The sequence below is a fragment of the Daktulosphaira vitifoliae genome, unplaced genomic scaffold, assembly GCF_025091365.1.
Source record: "Daktulosphaira vitifoliae isolate Bord-2020 unplaced genomic scaffold, ASM2509136v1 Scaffold_4, whole genome shotgun sequence".
Taxonomy (NCBI): domain Eukaryota; kingdom Metazoa; phylum Arthropoda; class Insecta; order Hemiptera; family Phylloxeridae; genus Daktulosphaira; species Daktulosphaira vitifoliae.
This window is the reverse complement of record NW_026099575.1, coordinates 20,500,917-20,519,809: the sequence shown is the minus strand read 5'-3', so window position 1 is coordinate 20,519,809 and position 18,893 is coordinate 20,500,917. Positions and strand designations below refer to the sequence as shown.

General features: G+C 29.1%; 1 protein-coding gene across 50 annotated transcripts in view; it reads left to right on the top strand.

Annotated features, from left to right (window-relative positions):
- Positions 1-18,893, top strand: part of LOC126904244 (titin) — a 130,847-nt gene that overhangs the window by 81,872 nt on the left and 30,082 nt on the right. For all 50 annotated transcript variants that reach the window (XM_050683111.1, XM_050683109.1, XM_050683114.1 and 47 more), the window contains 3 exons: positions 4,946-5,276; positions 5,341-5,397; positions 6,680-16,957. In XM_050683111.1, the coding sequence (XP_050539068.1) occupies positions 4,946-5,276; positions 5,341-5,397; positions 6,680-16,957 (10,666 nt within the window). The remainder of the gene's footprint in view (positions 1-4,945; positions 5,277-5,340; positions 5,398-6,679; positions 16,958-18,893) is intronic.

Sequence of the window (18,893 nt, the reverse complement as noted above, 5' to 3'; positions counted from 1 at the left end):
ACTACAGTTTTTTTTTATTTATTCATTTTTTTTTTTTTGTGACTGAACACTCAATGTCAACTCTCACTGAACCGATTTTAATGAACAATAAATTAAAAGATCACTAATCGTATCTAGTCGAAGACATTACCCTCAAAAATTGAAAAAAATTCCCTTATTCACTGTAAACGGGGGAAATTTCCAAAAAATAAATTTGTAATTTTTTTATTTTTGAAAATCGCTAATTTTTGACATTTTTTCAATTTTTTTTATTTAAAACTGTTATAATTTATTTAAAAATTACCGAATCAGTGTATTTTTTTTATTATAGATATGTAGTGTTTTGGTGTTTATATTTATTACAAAATACTACAATTAAAATTTATAATAATTAATACTTTTTAATAATGAAAAATGATTTTATACATACATAAAAAAAGAGTACAAAATAAAAAAGTGTCACTGGATTGACGAACAGCGCGAGAATAAAAAAAATACACGGAGTGTTATCGTACTGCAGTACATCTAAGATAAAACATATAAACATATATAAACGCATTCATTGTGACATGTTATTTAACATCTTTGTTAATCCCTACATTACCCCCTTTCCAGTGAAAACGATAATTTTACGTTAAACATACATAGTTACAAATATCAAATATAAAAATACAAATACAAATATAAAAGTGATACAATTCACAATTTACAAAAACCTTACGGGGAGGCGGATGGTTCTTCCTGACTTGGTTTGTTTTGTTTGTATTATTGTTGGTCTTGTAGTTGTATTTCTCTGGTTTTGCTGGTTCGTTGTTATTGATAGATTTGTGTTATTATCTTCATTTTCGTTGAAACATGGCTTCAGTCTGTCTATTGATATGATACATTCTTTTTGCCTAATTAATAATTTAAAGGTTTTTTCGTATCGTTGAACAATTTTGTACGGCCCTTCATATGGTTGTTCTAGCGGTTTCTTGACCCGGTCGACCCGAACGAAAACGTGTGAACAGGATGCTAGATCTTTATATATAAAAACTTTTTTACTTCCGTGGTTTGAAGTTGACACTGGGCGTATGGTTTCCATTGTTTTCTTTAGTGTTTCAGCAAAGGAACAAGGGTCTGTCGCCACTGATGACTGCATAAAAAACTCATTAGGTAATCTAATCGTACTTCCAAATACAATTTCTGCAGGTGTTAAACCTAGATCTTCTTTAATCACTGATCTAAGGCCCATAAGAACTGAGGGGAGTACATCTGTCCAGTGCTCAGTTTCGTAACACTTTATTGCCGTTTTAAGTGATCGGTGGAATCGTTCAACTAAACCATTGGCTGGTGGATGATATGCTGATGTACGTATTCTTCTAAACCCTAAAATTTGCGTTACTGCGGTGAACAGAGTAGACTCAAATTGCCGTCCTTGATCTGTTGTCAATCTCTCCATAACTCCATATCGAGCTATCCAGCCTTCAAATAACGTACGAGCTATGGTTTCAGCCGAAATATCCTGAATTGGAAAAACTTCTGGCCATCTAGAAAATCTGTCTATAGCGGTTAAACAGTAAGTACAACCACGTGACATGACCATAGGACCGATTATATCGATGTGTACATGTGAAAAACGATCACTCGGCACATTAAAAATACCACACGGACTTATAACATGTCGCGTTATTTTTGACTTTTGACACGCTAAACACGCACGAGTCCATTTCGCACAATCACTGTTCATCGACGGCCACACGAAACGACTACTCACTAATTTTATTGTTGACCGTATACCTGGGTGAGCGAGATTATGTAGACAATTGAACACATTGCGGCGAAATTGTTTGGTAAGATACGGTCGTTGTCTACCATTAGAAGTATCGCAGTAAATATTTGTGTTCGTAGTGGGCATATTTACGAGCTCTAGTTTTATCGATAATTCCGGTTTTGACAATAACGACAATAGTTCTGCGTCTGCTAACTGGTCGTAAGCTAACTTGTCATAATCTAGCGGTGGCGGTGCATTTATAGTTTCTATTCTCGATAACGCATCGGCCACTGTATTCTGTGTACCTGTTACGTGCCGTATTGATGTTGTAAACTGACTAATAAAATCAAGTTGTCGTGCACGTCGAGGTGGTAATTTATCTGAGTGTTGTGTGAATGCGTATACTAACGGCTTATGGTCCGTAATTATTTCAAATTCACGGGCTTCCAGCATATAGCGAAAATGCTTAATGGCTTCATATACCGCAAGAAGTTCACGATCGTATGCACAGTATTTTTTTTGTGTTTGGTCAAGTTTGCGAGAGAAAAAAGCAAGTGGTTGCCAAACGCCGTTTTTAAATTGTTCTATTACTGCGCCTATCGCCATATCTGACGCGTCACATCGTAATTGAATATTCGCGGCCGGATCTAGATACGATAATGTTGTGGCTCGCTTTAAGTCTTCTTTAGTTTTCTCGAACGCTCCCGTTGATTGATCGGTCCATACAATTGGTGTTTTGTCGTTTTTTTTGCTGTTTTTAAGATAATCGTGAAGAATAGCTTGTGTACTTGCTGCGTTTGGGATACAACGGCGGTAAAAATTGCACATAGCCAAAAAACGTCGAAGCTCTTGTACATTATTCGGCCGTGGATATTTGTCTATCGCTTCCAGTTTTTCAGGATTTGGTCTAAGACCGTTACCCGATATGATGTATCCTAAAAATAGTACCTCTTCTTTTCCAAATATACATTTATTCGTATTTATCACAATGCCGTACTCACTGAGTCGTTGTAATACACGTTCGAGGTGACTCAAATGCTCTTGTGTTGAAGACGATGCAATTAAAATATCGTCCAAATACACTTCACAAAAATCTAAGTCTTTTAAAACACCGTGTATGAAACGCTGAAATGTTTGAGCTGCATTTTTAAAACCGTATCCCATCCGAACAAACTCAAATAACCCAAAAGGTGTTGTAATAGCTGTTTTTGGAATATCGGACGGTTCTATTGGTATATGGTTAAAAGCTTTAACCAAATCGATTTTTGAAAAAATACTTTTATTTTGCAATCGCTGTGTGATGTCTTGAATGTGTGGAATGGGGTATCTGTCCGGTAATGTGACTGCGTTTAACCTACGGTAGTCGCCGCATGGTCTCCATTCACCGTTCTTCTTTTTTACTAGTTGTAATGGGCTGGCCCACGGACTATTTGAAGGTCGGCATATGCCCTGTTCCACTAAATATGCAAATTCTTTTTTTGCGATCTCTAGTCGATCCGGAGGAAGGCGTCTTGGTTTAGCGAAGAGTGGTGGTCCTTTAGTGATGATATGATGTGTAACGTTATGTTTACAATCCATTGGGATCATGTTATTTAACATCTTTGTTAATCCCTACAGATATTTACCTATTATTTGATATATTTTTGTGGACATTTGACTCTTTTCCAGCCCTTAGGAAGGGTTTCAAAATAGCAACTTTTTCACAAAAAATTTAATTTTTCAATTTAACTTTTGAAAATGTTCCGTAAATATATTTATTAATATATATTAATATTTTTTTATATTTACCTTAAATTAAAGCTTATGCAATATACTTTAATTTGAAAAAAAAATTGACCTCTGGACTTGTCTTCATGGTAATAATGGCTTCCATATTCAATAATATAATATTTTTGTGTTAAAATTCTGGGTTTTGTATTTTATTTTACTATAAAATACCTGACAAGAGGATTACACTGAATTTCATAAATATTATATGAATCAAATTGATATAGCATAGAAAGTTAAACCTACTTAAATTTTTTTACTTTTTTTAAGTTGAGAAAAATAACTGAAATTGGAACTTGACGTGGGGTACAAGGTTCCAACCCGCGTATGACAAGGAATTTTTTGCATTTTTTTCTTAATTCTTTTTAAGTTCGATTAAATTTTCAACTCATTTGATTTTTATCTCATTTAGATTCAATAATTTCAATAAAGATCAAGGATCCCATTATTGTAGTCGCCCCTCGTGAGAAGAACTTTCTTATTCATATTAAAATTATTTTACTATATTTTAGATATTAGCTTCGATGCAAAGCTGAGAAGGTATTTTTTTGTGATTATCATTTATTTTCTCTACTCTCACTTGACCTACTTTTTTAACGATACATCAAATTATTACAATCGTATCTAGTTTGACGCGTATCCAATATACGGTTGATTGTTTACAAAATGTACGCGATAAAGAAATATTAATATATATATATATATTAAATCTTAAACATTATATTCAGGAAACAAGAGTTTAAACTTTTTTTTATTTTTATGTTAAAATTCTAATTTTATAACATTTAATATTATTTATGAATAAGTTGTTTCAACTATAGAATCTTAATTTGTCATAAACTTGACTTTTTGTCGTAGGACCATTCACTGGATTACGATAGTATTTAAAACTAATGTTGCCTTAGTGTACATTTTTTTGTTATATTTTTTATTTTTTTCTCAAAAATCATTTTTTAATTTTTCTACTAGGGATAAATGCTTTTCTTACACCTTGATCCTGGTTTTAATATTATGCCTCATTAATATGTCAGTGTTATTAAGTTGTTCATTGATATTACAGTTAGAAATAGATTTTTTAATCTTTTTAGAAAAAAGTGTCTAATGCGTTTGTGAAATTTTGATCAAATAATTTATAAAAATATTTTTTATAAATTACATTTTTTGAATATACCTTTTTTTTTTCTATATCTGATAAAAGAAAATACTGTATGTGTACATTATAACTAAATCCCATTTAAAATGTGTTATAATTTAGTGTTTATTGTTTAAATACCATATTTTGGATAGAGTTCTGTATCTTAAAAACACTTTAATAATAAAGGATGATCAAATATAATATGATGATCTATAGCTTTCACTACATTTAATTTTTAAACATTATTAGTAATATTAGTTTTAATAATTTAAATAATTTATTATATAATTTGAGTTTTATTTTTATTATAGGTTATTACAGAATATGCTTTAGGTAATTTCCCGGCTTTAAAATCTGCACCTGCTCAAACTGCCATGATGAATTTAATTGAACGTGAAGGTTATTCATCGTTAGTGTCTGATGTGTTCAGTAAGGAATCTTCTATACCGAACATAGTTAATGAAGTATTTGTAGCATTCTTAAAAATGGTAGAACTTGAGCATAATACTATACAGGAAATCATCACATACTTGGGCCCAGAAGATTTTCACACGTCTATATCAGATTTGAATTACGTTACTGAGATCACAACAGACGACACAATTACAGAAACTGTGAATAGTGAAATCACAAACGTACATGGTAAGGCTCTAAATTAGTAATTTTTTTAAATGAAAATATAAAAGCGTAAGCTTATATGTTTTAGAAGTCAAAAATAACACCCAATCAATAAAAAAAATATCTGAAGAACTATTATCCATTGGTAAGCATTTTATGATATACATTGATTTGATAGAATTTTATTTAAGAATATTAATATTTAATTTATTTGTGATATATTTTTCAATCTTAGCATAACTTTATAAAATGCTTTAGTGGTCTCAAAAAAAATTCTTTATTTAAAAATAGCTTCTATTGTTGTGTATTTGTGTAAAAGCTTTCTTTTTTGGTGATGTTTTAATATGGTAAGTTTATATTATCATGCAATTTTTTTGCTATCTAAGTCTATTTTGTTATTTTATTTCATAATGTTAAACTTGAATTCTGTTTCGTAATTTGCATGAATATTCTAATCTGTTGTACCCATAGTGTGTTTGAGTAATATTTAATGAATATACTAAACAATTTAGTTAGAATTTAAATGACAATAGTTTATAAAAAAAAATCCTTTCATTTGTGAAATGACTTTTAAACGCCATATCAAATGATAGTTTAACGCCTTGTCTGAAAAATAATATACAATGGACTAATATGTCGTCGTCGTCATGTCAAAAGTGTACAAATGTAAAAAATAACTAAGTGAGATAACATGCATAACCATGATACCTGTATCAAAAATCAATAAAATAATTATATTAACATATAACATTTTATTTAATTAAAATTATTTAAAAAAATAACAAATTATTGACTAAGTTTTTATGAACAAATTTATGGAATAAACCAAAATATAATATAATTATTTTTAGTGTTTGTGAAACATTAAGTTTATATATTTTGATATAGCTATATAATATAGCTTAATTTTTGTAAGTTAACATAAATACAAAAACTGATTTTTCTCAGAACTATTAAAAGAACACTTGATATCTTTTGTCATGAGGAGGACGAATTTGGTTGTATTAGAAAAAAAAAAAATAAATGTTGTAATAATTAATATTACGGTTTTAGTATTAAAAATATTAAATAGTATATCAATAATGATATTCATTGCCAGATTTTAACAACCAAACCTTTTATATATATATATAAATATATATATATTTATTTCAATGAAGTAATATGTCTGTTAAACTTATCAAATAAAATAATTTTTAGAGGGTACATCAGATAAAAATCTCAATTTGCTTAATAATTATATGGTATCATAATAATTATTATAATACCATCTCTTCTAGCATATTCAACTAGTTGGCTATATTCTTTAATTATGCTTGTTAATTACTTTTTTATATTTTCTATTGTTTCTGTGTTATCCGTGTCTGTGATGCTTGCGATGGAAACAAAATAATTTACTTTATTTTGGAAATTTAATTTATCCGCAGAAAATGTTGGTAGTCATCAAATAACGGAAGAGAATGATATAATTATAACAAATATCAATGGTGACTTCAAAACAAAGAATAATAATCGAAAACATAGTATTATAACTATTAAAGAGAAAGAATCAAATAATAAATGCCAACGAAGAAGTAAAAAAATTAACAATCTTCAAAAAAAAAACTCTATAGAATACGAAAAAGAAAAAACGAAAAATATTAAAGAAAACGAGTCAATTATTGATGAAGAGTTAATTCCAGACGAAGCTATTGAAAAATTGTGCATAGAAAAGTACCCAGTTCTGCACAGTGTCATACTTGAAACTCCCAAAATTATTAATAAAGCTATAAAAAAACAAGAAGTTATATTATTTAATAATATCGAACCAAAAGTGGTCGAAGCTAAAATAATTGTAATTCCCCACAATGCAGTAGAAAAAATAATGATTCAAGGAGAAGAAAAAGAAGAATACATAAAAGACACTTTAAATTACAAAAAATGTATAGCTTCATCAACAATAAAAATTAAGGAAGGTATTGCTATTGAATATCCTGATACGCAGTTTTTAGTAGGATTACTGAAGAATAATAAAACATTATCATGTGTAGCTAAACACAAAATTATTCCAAATTTAAGTATAGACATTAATGAGGTACAATTCAATCAAACTGTTGCAGAAAATACATATAAAGTAAAACCTCAACATGAGAAAGCAAACTTTGAAATAATTTCGCATACAACAAAAATTATCACAGAAATAATACCTACAAACAAAGAAGGAATACATCAAATAAAACCTATTCCAGATAAAAAAAAGGCTACAAAAGAAATTATCGAAAACGAATGTTTATCTATTCTTGAAATCAACGAAGGACACGTTGAAAGCGATTTACAAACAGTTGAATTGCTCAACGAGAAGGTATCTATTCAATTTAAACCAATATATAACCAATTAAGTATAACCGAAATTAATCCAGAATCTAAACTACAAATGTACATTCCTGAATTAATAGTACCAACAGAAATTGCTGAAAAACAATTAGTTTTTTCAAATAATGTCTTATCTACATTCCAAATGGAAACATCAGAAAAAGAAGAAAATTTAAATTCTCGGCAAGTGCCTGAAGAGTATAACGCAGACCTTTCTGTTATTCCAGAAAAGTGTTTACAAATAAGTGAGATAGTTTTACAGGAAAATGATATGATATTACCTAGTGCACGGACGTCGGAAAGATCAACTGCTAAGTATGGTGTTATACCTCTAAGTGGTTTAACAGTTAATGTAGTTGAACACAATGAAAGTGAAGATTCTTTCGTTACACGTGTACCCGAGAAGTGTAACAGTATTGCACAATTCGAGTGTACTAAAAAGGTTTGTACGTCATCATTTGTTCAAACTAATGAATTAGAAAGTAATTTAATAATCAATCCAATACCTGAACATAAGAAAGTGGAGACTTCTATTCAAGTATTAGAAGTTCCAAATATTGTTGAAGTAATTTCCATTGAAAATGAAATTGATTTAACTATAATACCAACCAAGAAAGTATCAGCTGAAAATAATTTTAGTGAAAAACAATCTTTTCATGTTACTGAAGTGAATACAAATGATTTACTGTCTGAACTTGTTTCCAACTTAAAGTATAAACCAGAAGAAGCGATTTCTACTATTGAGGAAGTCGTAGCAAAGCAAATAACTCAAATAAATGTGCACGATACTAACGTACCGTTAGAAGAGTTAGCAAAACCTACATCTATTTTACCAGAAGTCAACTACGAATCTAGTAAAAGTATTGTCGTAGAAGAAGCTGTAATAGCCGAACAAGAAGAGATTTTAAAATTGAAATTATTACCTTATTCACATAAATCTATAATTTCTCCTACACATACTTTACAGACGATAACTGTAGAGGAAGTTATCACAGGGAGTACTATAGAAAAACTTGATGACAATTTAGTTAAAACAACTGAAATTGCTAATACTAATATTGTCGATAGGAATTCACTCATCATTAAGGAAGTATGCGCTTTTGATGTTGAATCAAACCTAATTGCTGAGATAATTCCTAAAAGCTATCAAGCAAACACTTCGTACAGTAGTCATGATATCGCTGAAACAGCGGAAATAATATCCAACGAGGATGTAGATATTTTGAAGGTTGATAAACAGACAAGTAAAGTAGCGAAAGTTGGTCATGTTCCATTTAAGTCTTGTCAATTGGAGATTACCACAGTAAATGAATCTGAAAGCAATTTATTAGAGCAATCTAATAAAACACAAAGAAATGCACAAATGAGTATAAATGAAATAGAGGGAATTAACGTTGAAGAACAATCTATATTAGAGTGCGAAAACTCTACAAGTACGATGAAAATCCCACAATCTGATATAGCTAAGTCGGAAATTGTATCTTTACAAACTACAGAAAATTCTGAGCTCGTTACCTGTGATAACTTTTTGGAATTTTCACTACCAACTGTACCGAAATTCCAAGCTCGCCATGAACAAAGCACTTTAGATAGCATTGTATTTTATGAAACTACAGTTGCTGAAAAAGAAAGCATTTTTACAACGCCTAAATTTCCATCTTCATTTTCTCTCGATTCTAGTGTTGTTCTAGATGATCGATATATAGAAGTATCTGAAATCATTCCCGATAATAGAGAGGAAACACTATCTGGTATTATTAAACCAACTGAAGAAAAAGCTCGACCAAATTTTGTTCTTATGAACACTGTGGAGGAGCACGAAGTAACAACTTGTGAAAATGTTGCTTCGGTAACAGAAGATAAACCTACTACTGTTAAGGGACATTATACACAAGAAGCGCTACGTGGTATAGAAAGTAGTATTACAATTGCTGCTGAATCTGAAAATTCATTTACGAATGCTCTTATACCGGATAAAAAAGAAGCAGATGAGGTTTATTCAGAATTGGATGTCCCTATTAGTGTATTAGAAATATTAACACACGAGAAAGAGTCGTTGTTAGAATTAAACAAAAATAAAACTCGTGTGTTAGATAGTGAGAATATAATATTTGATGAGTCTCACATTACTTCAGAAACGACCGTGTGTGAATCCATTAATGATTTTGAAACACTTAAACCACAAACAGTAACTGCTTTGAAGTCACAAAAACCGTACAACATATTTGAGCAATCTGTAATTACTACCCTTGATGTTGAAGAAAATCTCTTTGATACTAATAATTCCTTTTCATCTAATGCAAAACTCTCGGTTATTAACAACGAAGGATTATTAAATGAACAAAAATGTCTCTTAGATACAATTGGTCATTTAATCTTACCACAAAAACTTCCGTCTAGTGTTGCTATTTTTTCTGTTGAATTAGCAAATTCTTATGCAAATATTAATGTTATAGCATCCGAAAAAGAAGAAAATTTAAATTCTCGGCAAGTGCCTGAAGAGTATAACGCAGACCTTTCTGTTATTCCAGAAAAGTGTTTACAAATAAGTGAGATAGTTTTACAGGAAAATGATATGATATTACCTAGTGCACGGACGTCGGAAAGATCAACTGCTAAGTATGGTGTTATACCTCTAAGTGGTTTAACAGTTAATGTAGTTGAACACAATGAAAGTGAAGATTCTTTCGTTACACGTGTACCCGAGAAGTGTAACAGTATTGCACAATTCGAGTGTACTAAAAAGGTTTGTACGTCATCATTTGTTCAAACTAATGAATTAGAAAGTAATTTAATAATCAATCCAATACCTGAACATAAGAAAGTGGAGACTTCTATTCAAGTATTAGAAGTTCCAAATATTGTTGAAGTAATTTCCATTGAAAATGAAATTGATTTAACTATAATACCAACCAAGAAAGTATCAGCTGAAAATAATTTTAGTGAAAAACAATCTTTTCATGTTACTGAAGTGAATACAAATGATTTACTGTCTGAACTTGTTTCCAACTTAAAGTATAAACCAGAAGAAGCGATTTCTACTATTGAGGAAGTCGTAGCAAAGCAAATAACTCAAATAAATGTGCACGATACTAACGTACCGTTAGAAGAGTTAGCAAAACCTACATCTATTTTACCAGAAGTCAACTACGAATCTAGTAAAAGTATTGTCGTAGAAGAAGCTGTAATAGCCGAACAAGAAGAGATTTTAAAATTGAAATTATTACCTTATTCACATAAATCTATAATTTCTCCTACACATACTTTACAGACGATAACTGTAGAGGAAGTTATCACAGGGAGTACTATAGAAAAACTTGATGACAATTTAGTTAAAACAACTGAAATTGCTAATACTAATATTGTCGATAGGAATTCACTCATCATTAAGGAAGTATGCGCTTTTGATGTTGAATCAAACCTAATTGCTGAGATAATTCCTAAAAGCTATCAAGCAAACACTTCGTACAGTAGTCATGATATCGCTGAAACAGCGGAAATAATATCCAACGAGGATGTAGATATTTTGAAGGTTGATAAACAGACAAGTAAAGTAGCGAAAGTTGGTCATGTTCCATTTAAGTCTTGTCAATTGGAGATTACCACAGTAAATGAATCTGAAAGCAATTTATTAGAGCAATCTAATAAAACACAAAGAAATGCACAAATGAGTATAAATGAAATAGAGGGAATTAACGTTGAAGAACAATCTATATTAGAGTGCGAAAACTCTACAAGTACGATGAAAATCCCACAATCTGATATAGCTAAGTCGGAAATTGTATCTTTACAAACTACAGAAAATTCTGAGCTCGTTACCTGTGATAACTTTTTGGAATTTTCACTACCAACTGTACCGAAATTCCAAGCTCGCCATGAACAAAGCACTTTAGATAGCATTGTATTTTATGAAACTACAGTTGCTGAAAAAGAAAGCATTTTTACAACGCCTAAATTTCCATCTTCATTTTCTCTCGATTCTAGTGTTGTTCTAGATGATCGATATATAGAAGTATCTGAAATCATTCCCGATAATAGAGAGGAAACACTATCTGGTATTATTAAACCAACTGAAGAAAAAGCTCGACCAAATTTTGTTCTTATGAACACTGTGGAGGAGCACGAAGTAACAACTTGTGAAAATGTTGCTTCGGTAACAGAAGATAAACCTACTACTGTTAAGGGACATTATACACAAGAAGCGCTACGTGGTATAGAAAGTAGTATTACAATTGCTGCTGAATCTGAAAATTCATTTACGAATGCTCTTATACCGGATAAAAAAGAAGCAGATGAGGTTTATTCAGAATTGGATGTCCCTATTAGTGTATTAGAAATATTAACACACGAGAAAGAGTCGTTGTTAGAATTAAACAAAAATAAAACTCGTGTGTTAGATAGTGAGAATATAATATTTGATGAGTCTCACATTACTTCAGAAACGACCGTGTGTGAATCCATTAATGATTTTGAAACACTTAAACCACAAACAGTAACTGCTTTGAAGTCACAAAAACCGTACAACATATTTGAGCAATCAGAAGTTTCTGTTTTTGAACAAGAAAGTCATTTTTTTCCATCTGTTTGTCCTTTACAAAAGTGCGTTGATGTAAATTTCGAGGAAAGGAATAGTTTAATTATATTTAAACCTGTACAGTTAGATACAAAAAATGAATTTTCCATAGAAAAAGATAATAAGAGAAAAAAGAACGCTAGTCTATCAATTTCTAGTATAATCATTGCTGAAACAACAGAAATTTTGCCCCAAAGTCCAATTGAAGATCTCACAACTGATTTGATAGGCGAAAGAGTTGCACATATTGTTCAAGCAGATGAATTACATGGATTAGAAACATCAGAAATTATTTTTCATGACTCAGAAACTAGTTTTATCCATCAAAATGTGGATAGTAAATTAGCACAGTATCATATTATTGAAAATTCGAAGAGTTGTACTATAACTGAAATTTCTACATTAGAAAAGGAACTTCCATTTACAAATGATCATTTTCCTATTTTCAATAATGCAACACAGAAATTTTCGTATCATGAAAGTTATCAGGTTGAAGAAATATTAAGTTCAATACAAGAACATAATATGCCGAATTTAAATTTTAATACTAAAAATGTGCAGGAAGTTATAGAACCCAGCAAAGCTTTGGAAGTTTTTGAAATTAATCCTTTAGAACAAGAAAATATTTTAATACATAAAGATCAACATATTGATAAAGAGGCTATATTGGACTATACGAAAAATAATAGTATCATTATAGTATCGACAACTACTAATGAAAAAGAAATTAACCTAAATATTTATCCATTAAAAACATATATTGCGAATGAAATATTAAACAAAGATATACTTAGAGCACCAGAACATTTAGAAAAAAATACATATGAAATAATTGGCTCAATGGATATACCACATCTGAATGAAAATTATGCAAAGTCTGAATATTCTTTATTAGATAGCATTAATACTACAGAAGTTGATGTAAATGAAAAAGAAGGTCAGTTTAGAATTATTAATAAAACACCAAATATAACTGCATCGATAAATCTAATTTTAGATAATTCTGTCAATGTCACTGAATTATTCATTGATGAACAGGAAGGTAATTTAACCTCTAGCGCATTTCCTCTTATGCTAAATGCAAAGTGTAATATTTCAGATACTAAAACAATTGCTTTGACTTCAGAAATAATTTCAGGGCAATCAACAAAAAAATTAAATGATTTACCATCACCGACATCATTAGTTATAACTTCAAAACCTGTAGAATATCAAAGTGTTGTTGTCACTGAAACTGTGTATAACGAAACTGAAATACCATTTAAACCATCTAAAAATGTCCTGAAAACGTGTAATGTAAAAGCTGTTTCTGACTTCAACATCGAAGTTACAGAGGTAACTAGTCAAGAAAATGAAAATGAATTTTTAATTGCAGAAAAGTCTAAGGAGCAGAAAGCTGATTTATCATACAATGAACAAGAAACATTTATTACTGAAGAAATAGAAATTTCTTATGACGCTCTTCTATTTATCGAAACACCAGTAAAACATTCAAAAGCTATTAAAAATGTCAAGCCTCTGAATGAAATTTTTATTACAGAAATTAATTCTCTTGAGTGTGAATCAAGTTATCAAAGTAAAGTAAAGCCGTCGCCAAAAATTGCTTCACAAATTTTTCCAGTGTGTGAAAGTTTAAATACAATATCAATAATCGTGGAAGAAAAAGAAGGTTTGTTGAAAGAATCAGTCATTAATGTACCTCAACAAGTGGAAGAAAAATTAATATACGATGTAAAATCAGTTGTTCAAAAACAAGAAAATGACACATGTATTGCAATAGCACCTTTACCTGATCAAAAACCTAATAAAAAAATTGTAAAATCATATTTTGTTCCGCATTGCACATTAAATCAATTCGAAAATAATCCTTTGGAAAAAGAATGTAAACTAAAAATCCTTCCCTCTAAAGTAAAAGAAGAGTTTGCAAATATCGAACTTAATACAATTGATGTACCAAATATATACGAAATTATTACAGGCGATAAAGAATTATTACAAGTGTTTTCAACAAAACTAAATAAAAAACATGCATCAGTTAATATAGTTGATTGTATTAAAGTAAGTGATGTTTACGAGATTACAACTGACGAAAATACGAATAAAATAGAATCATTAACTGTCAATACTTATAAGGCTACACCAAGTAAAGAATTATCACATGGTGTTATAGTTATTGATAGTATGTTTCAAGAACAAGAAGAATTTTTTTATGATAAATTTAAACCAAACAAAGCTCTTGCAGGAATAAATATAGAAACAAATAAAGAGGTAAAAACAATCAGTGAAGTAGTTCCCGAAGAAGTTGAAGAACATCTTAGTATAATAAAAATACCTTCCACTAAGAATGCTTTTATTAATATAACTTCTAACCAAGAGGTTGCAGAAAAAATGGAGATTGTTCAAAATACAGCTGTAGGATATCTACAAAGTTCAAAATTAAATAAATGTTTGGCTAATCAAATTCAACATACTTTTGAAAGCATTCAAACAACTGTTGTATCTGCTGCAGATAAAGAAAAACAGTTGTATTCTAGAGATGATTTTGATAAAATATGCACAGCTGATATAAATGTTACCAAATTAAAAAGTATCAATGTTACCGAAGTAATTACGGATGATAAAGAAGGTATATTGATTATTTCTAAAAAACCTAAATCTCAAACTGCTGAAAATGAGTTTATAGTGAATGAAGGAACAGAAACGACAGGCATTTATACAATCATTCAGCCTATAGATTTTAATGAAAAATATCCTGAAGGAGCTTCAGTAAAAATAAACCAAGAACCTCATACAACTGTCACTCAAATAGAAACAATTATTCATGAAAGCGAAAAAGAGCTACCATTAGTTAAAACTAACACTAAAACTGCTGATCTCACTATGATTTTAAACAATAGTTTAATAATAAGTGAAGTCTTACCTGATACTGAAAGTAAAGTATTCTCTTCGGAAAATGATATTTTTATTAAAAAGCAAGCTTTGCCATCAATAAGTGATTTATATGAAATTCCGCAAACATCTGAAATATATTCTTCAACAAACGTTACCGACGTACCATTAACAAATTTGAAAGTAGAAAATGCTAGCGTGACACTCGTGAAATCTAATGATATTATTACTTCAACTGAAGTAAATATATTGGAAAATGAAGTAGAGTTTAATAAAAATTATAAATATGATGAATATAAAGCAAATGTACTATTGAAAGAAGATAATTCTCTTAATGTTCTACAACCATTAATTAATGAATCAGAGCAATCATTTAAGCTAGATAAACCTGTTCATAAGCAAGCTTCTGAAGTACAAACATTACATAATGTCATTTCAGTTACAGATAATTTAACAATCGAAAAAGAACTGTATTTTGATACACTTGAAAAGCCATCCAACCAAAACGCAATAATTAATTTTGTAGATAATGTTAATATATCTATTTTAGAAATAAATGCTGATGAAAAGGAGAGTAAATTAATAACATCTAACCAAATAACCAAAAATGCAAATATTTCTAATATTATTTCATATCCAGTTGCTGATAAAACTGAAGTTATAGCTGCAATTGAAACAGCAAATATGCATTATGAATCCCCTATAGAAACTGTTCTCGCTAACGAAACACAATTAATGTTTGAAGGTATTATTCAATCTGAATTAAACGTAATTGAATCAGAAAACGTATTTCAGCCAATATTCAAAAAAGAGCAAAAAGCGAGAATCATCAAAGATAATTTTGAAAACATTATAAGTACTGAACAAGTTGTTTCTGAAAAAGAAGGAATCTTAAAAGATATTAAACTTCCAAAAGAAAAACAAGCAAAATTAATAATTGAAGACACATCTTCTAGTATTTTTGTTACCAATATAGAAAGTAATGAAAAAGAATCGGAGATGGAATCAAAATCAAAAATTAAAACTTCAAAAGCATGTATAAAAACAAAAAACAATGAAGCTATAATACTTGAAGAAACAGAAATAAATGAAAATTTAGGAAAATTAAAATTATATCTTCCTGAAAATCAGAATGCTTTTGTTACAGTTGGAGATGAACAATCTAGTATTATCATTTCTAGTATTAATTCTGAATGGAAAGAAGATGATTTATTAATTAAACATCAACAACTGTTAAAAGCAAATGTACAAATGGACAATTTGGAAGTTGTAACAATTAGTGAACAAGTTATTTCTGAAAAAGAAGATACTTTCAATGAAGATTTTAAACCTAATTCATCTATTGCATCAATATTGTATGAAACACCAAATAAGAGTGCTGAAGTAATTGAAGTAACATGTATAGATAGAGAAAAGATGTTCGCTAGTAAACCATTAAGAAAAAAATCTGCCACTTCATCACTCACCGATGAAAAAAATTATTTACAAGTATCTGAAGAAATACTATTAATAAATGTTGGAAAACTAAAATTAGATAGAACCACAAACAAAAAAATTGATGTCAAGTTCGACGAACTAAAACCTCTGATGGTTGAAGAACTTATAGCAACGGAAAACGAAAATCCTATAATACAAGAAAAAAATCCTAACCAACAAAATATAAATCAAAGTTTAATAGAGTTCCAATCTATTGAACAAAAGGAAATCTTTTCAGAAATGCAACCAATAACTTTTAACTTAAAAATTCCACTGAAAGAAAAAGCCAAATTATGTATACCAGCTAATTTGCAATGGATAAATGTTAAAGAAGATTGTGTTATCGATACAGTTATTGGTATAAAACCAGAACACAAATTAGAAAAGCGGGCTTCCGTTTCTTATACCGAAACAGGTAAGAAAACACCCTATATTTCTCTTAGAATAATAAAATTTCTAAGAAATTTTTGTGGTGCATATTTTATATTGATAGTTTAACAGACAAAATATCTTATTTAAGTATAAGTATTAATTTGTGAATTAAATTTAAAAAATACATATATATATTGCTATATATTAACAAGGTTAAATACCCCATTTTAGGGAGTATTGAGTTAGCTATTGTAGGTTGTATAATTAACATAGTACGAACAAAGATAAACAAACTATGTCATAAATGTATAACAATAAAATTAACGCATAAATTATTTATGAAATTATAAGTCTTTATATAAATTATAGATTAAATCCAATAATTTAATAATTCGCATAAGTGTATTGGGAGGATAAAATGACACAAATATAGAAAATTTAATTTAATTTTTCATATTGCTTTAAATTCCAAAATTTGACTCACAATAATAGAGTCAAAATATAAAATATTTTGTTCTAAGTATGATAAAAAATAAATTGTCTACAGGGTGTAAATCTTTCGAACCATAGTAATATATAGGCGAGTATCCTTGGAGTGTGTAAACAATGACCTCGTTTTTTTTTTTTTTTTTTCCCAAAATTGGGGAAGTTTTGAAATAACCCCCCGGGATTTCCCCAAAAATAAAAATAAATCATACCACGATATTTCCCGCAAAATTCTCGTACAAATTGAGGGGTCACTCGATTTTGTCCAAAAAATTGGCCATTTCCCCTCATTTCCGCCCCTAAAATTGGATGAATCGAAATTTTAGTGTTACATATCAATTTGTACTAGAATTTTGCAAGAAATATCATAGTATTATTTATTTTTAATTTTTATGGTTTTTTCATGCTGAAAATTCGGGAAATCCACAAATTAATAGGTTTTATTGTTTTTTTTTTAATTATTACTTGTACTTTCAGTGATAATAATGGTAAGATATCAAATCAAAATAATTTTAATTATTNTATATTATTACTATTATTTAGGTTGTGTAATAATTTGAATTAATTCCTAGAAGAATAAGGATAAAATAAATAGGATCTTAGTAGAAAATTTTTCCTTTTTTTTTTTTAATGTATACTATCGTTATTATTTTTTACTTACTATTAGTCAGCAGTATTAGAGCTGATCTAGTTACTTTAAAAAACATCATACTTAAAAAAAATAATCCAACAAAAAAAATTTTTGTTGTTTGTTATTTAAATTTTAATTGTCATTTAATTTTTTGATAATGATTTTATGATTATATTATAAATCATATTATTAACTGAATAATATTCAGTAACTTATTTAATATATTTCTAACTTTGGAAAATGAACATACAAAATTTTTATATTCACGAAATTTAGTTTATCAGATTTGAAATTATAGAGGCATTTTATTTTTAAATATTACTGTCCTTGCCTCCTACACTAATCATGATTATTTTTTTTTTACTTGAATTAAGATCCTTTTGGTCTGAATTAAAATTGGTCGAAAAGTCTATCACATTAACTTTCTCATGTACAGAGTAATTCACTTATCATGTCACTTGAATAGTCGAAAAATAAAAATATACTATTATTGATACATTTCTCAATGTATCAATAATTAAGAAATTTTCATGTTCAATTCTTATTCTTTATAAGGCACCCTTATAAAGTATAAGTAAAACTTAAATTTTTTCAAATGGGAAAACACTTAATTAATTATTTTTATTTATTAGATAATGATATAATTAAGAAAATGACTGGTCTATAACAACTTTTCAATTAGTATTTCGAAAGTTACTGACATATTTATTCTAGATGAGAGGAATAGTAGTGCCAGGCAGTGTTAAGTTATAAATATAGCAACGCATACTCATCAACTCCATTCAATACTTTAAATATCCAAAATACTGGTCCAAATGTTGTTAACATTATAAATAAAAATATTTAATTTGGTGTTATTGGC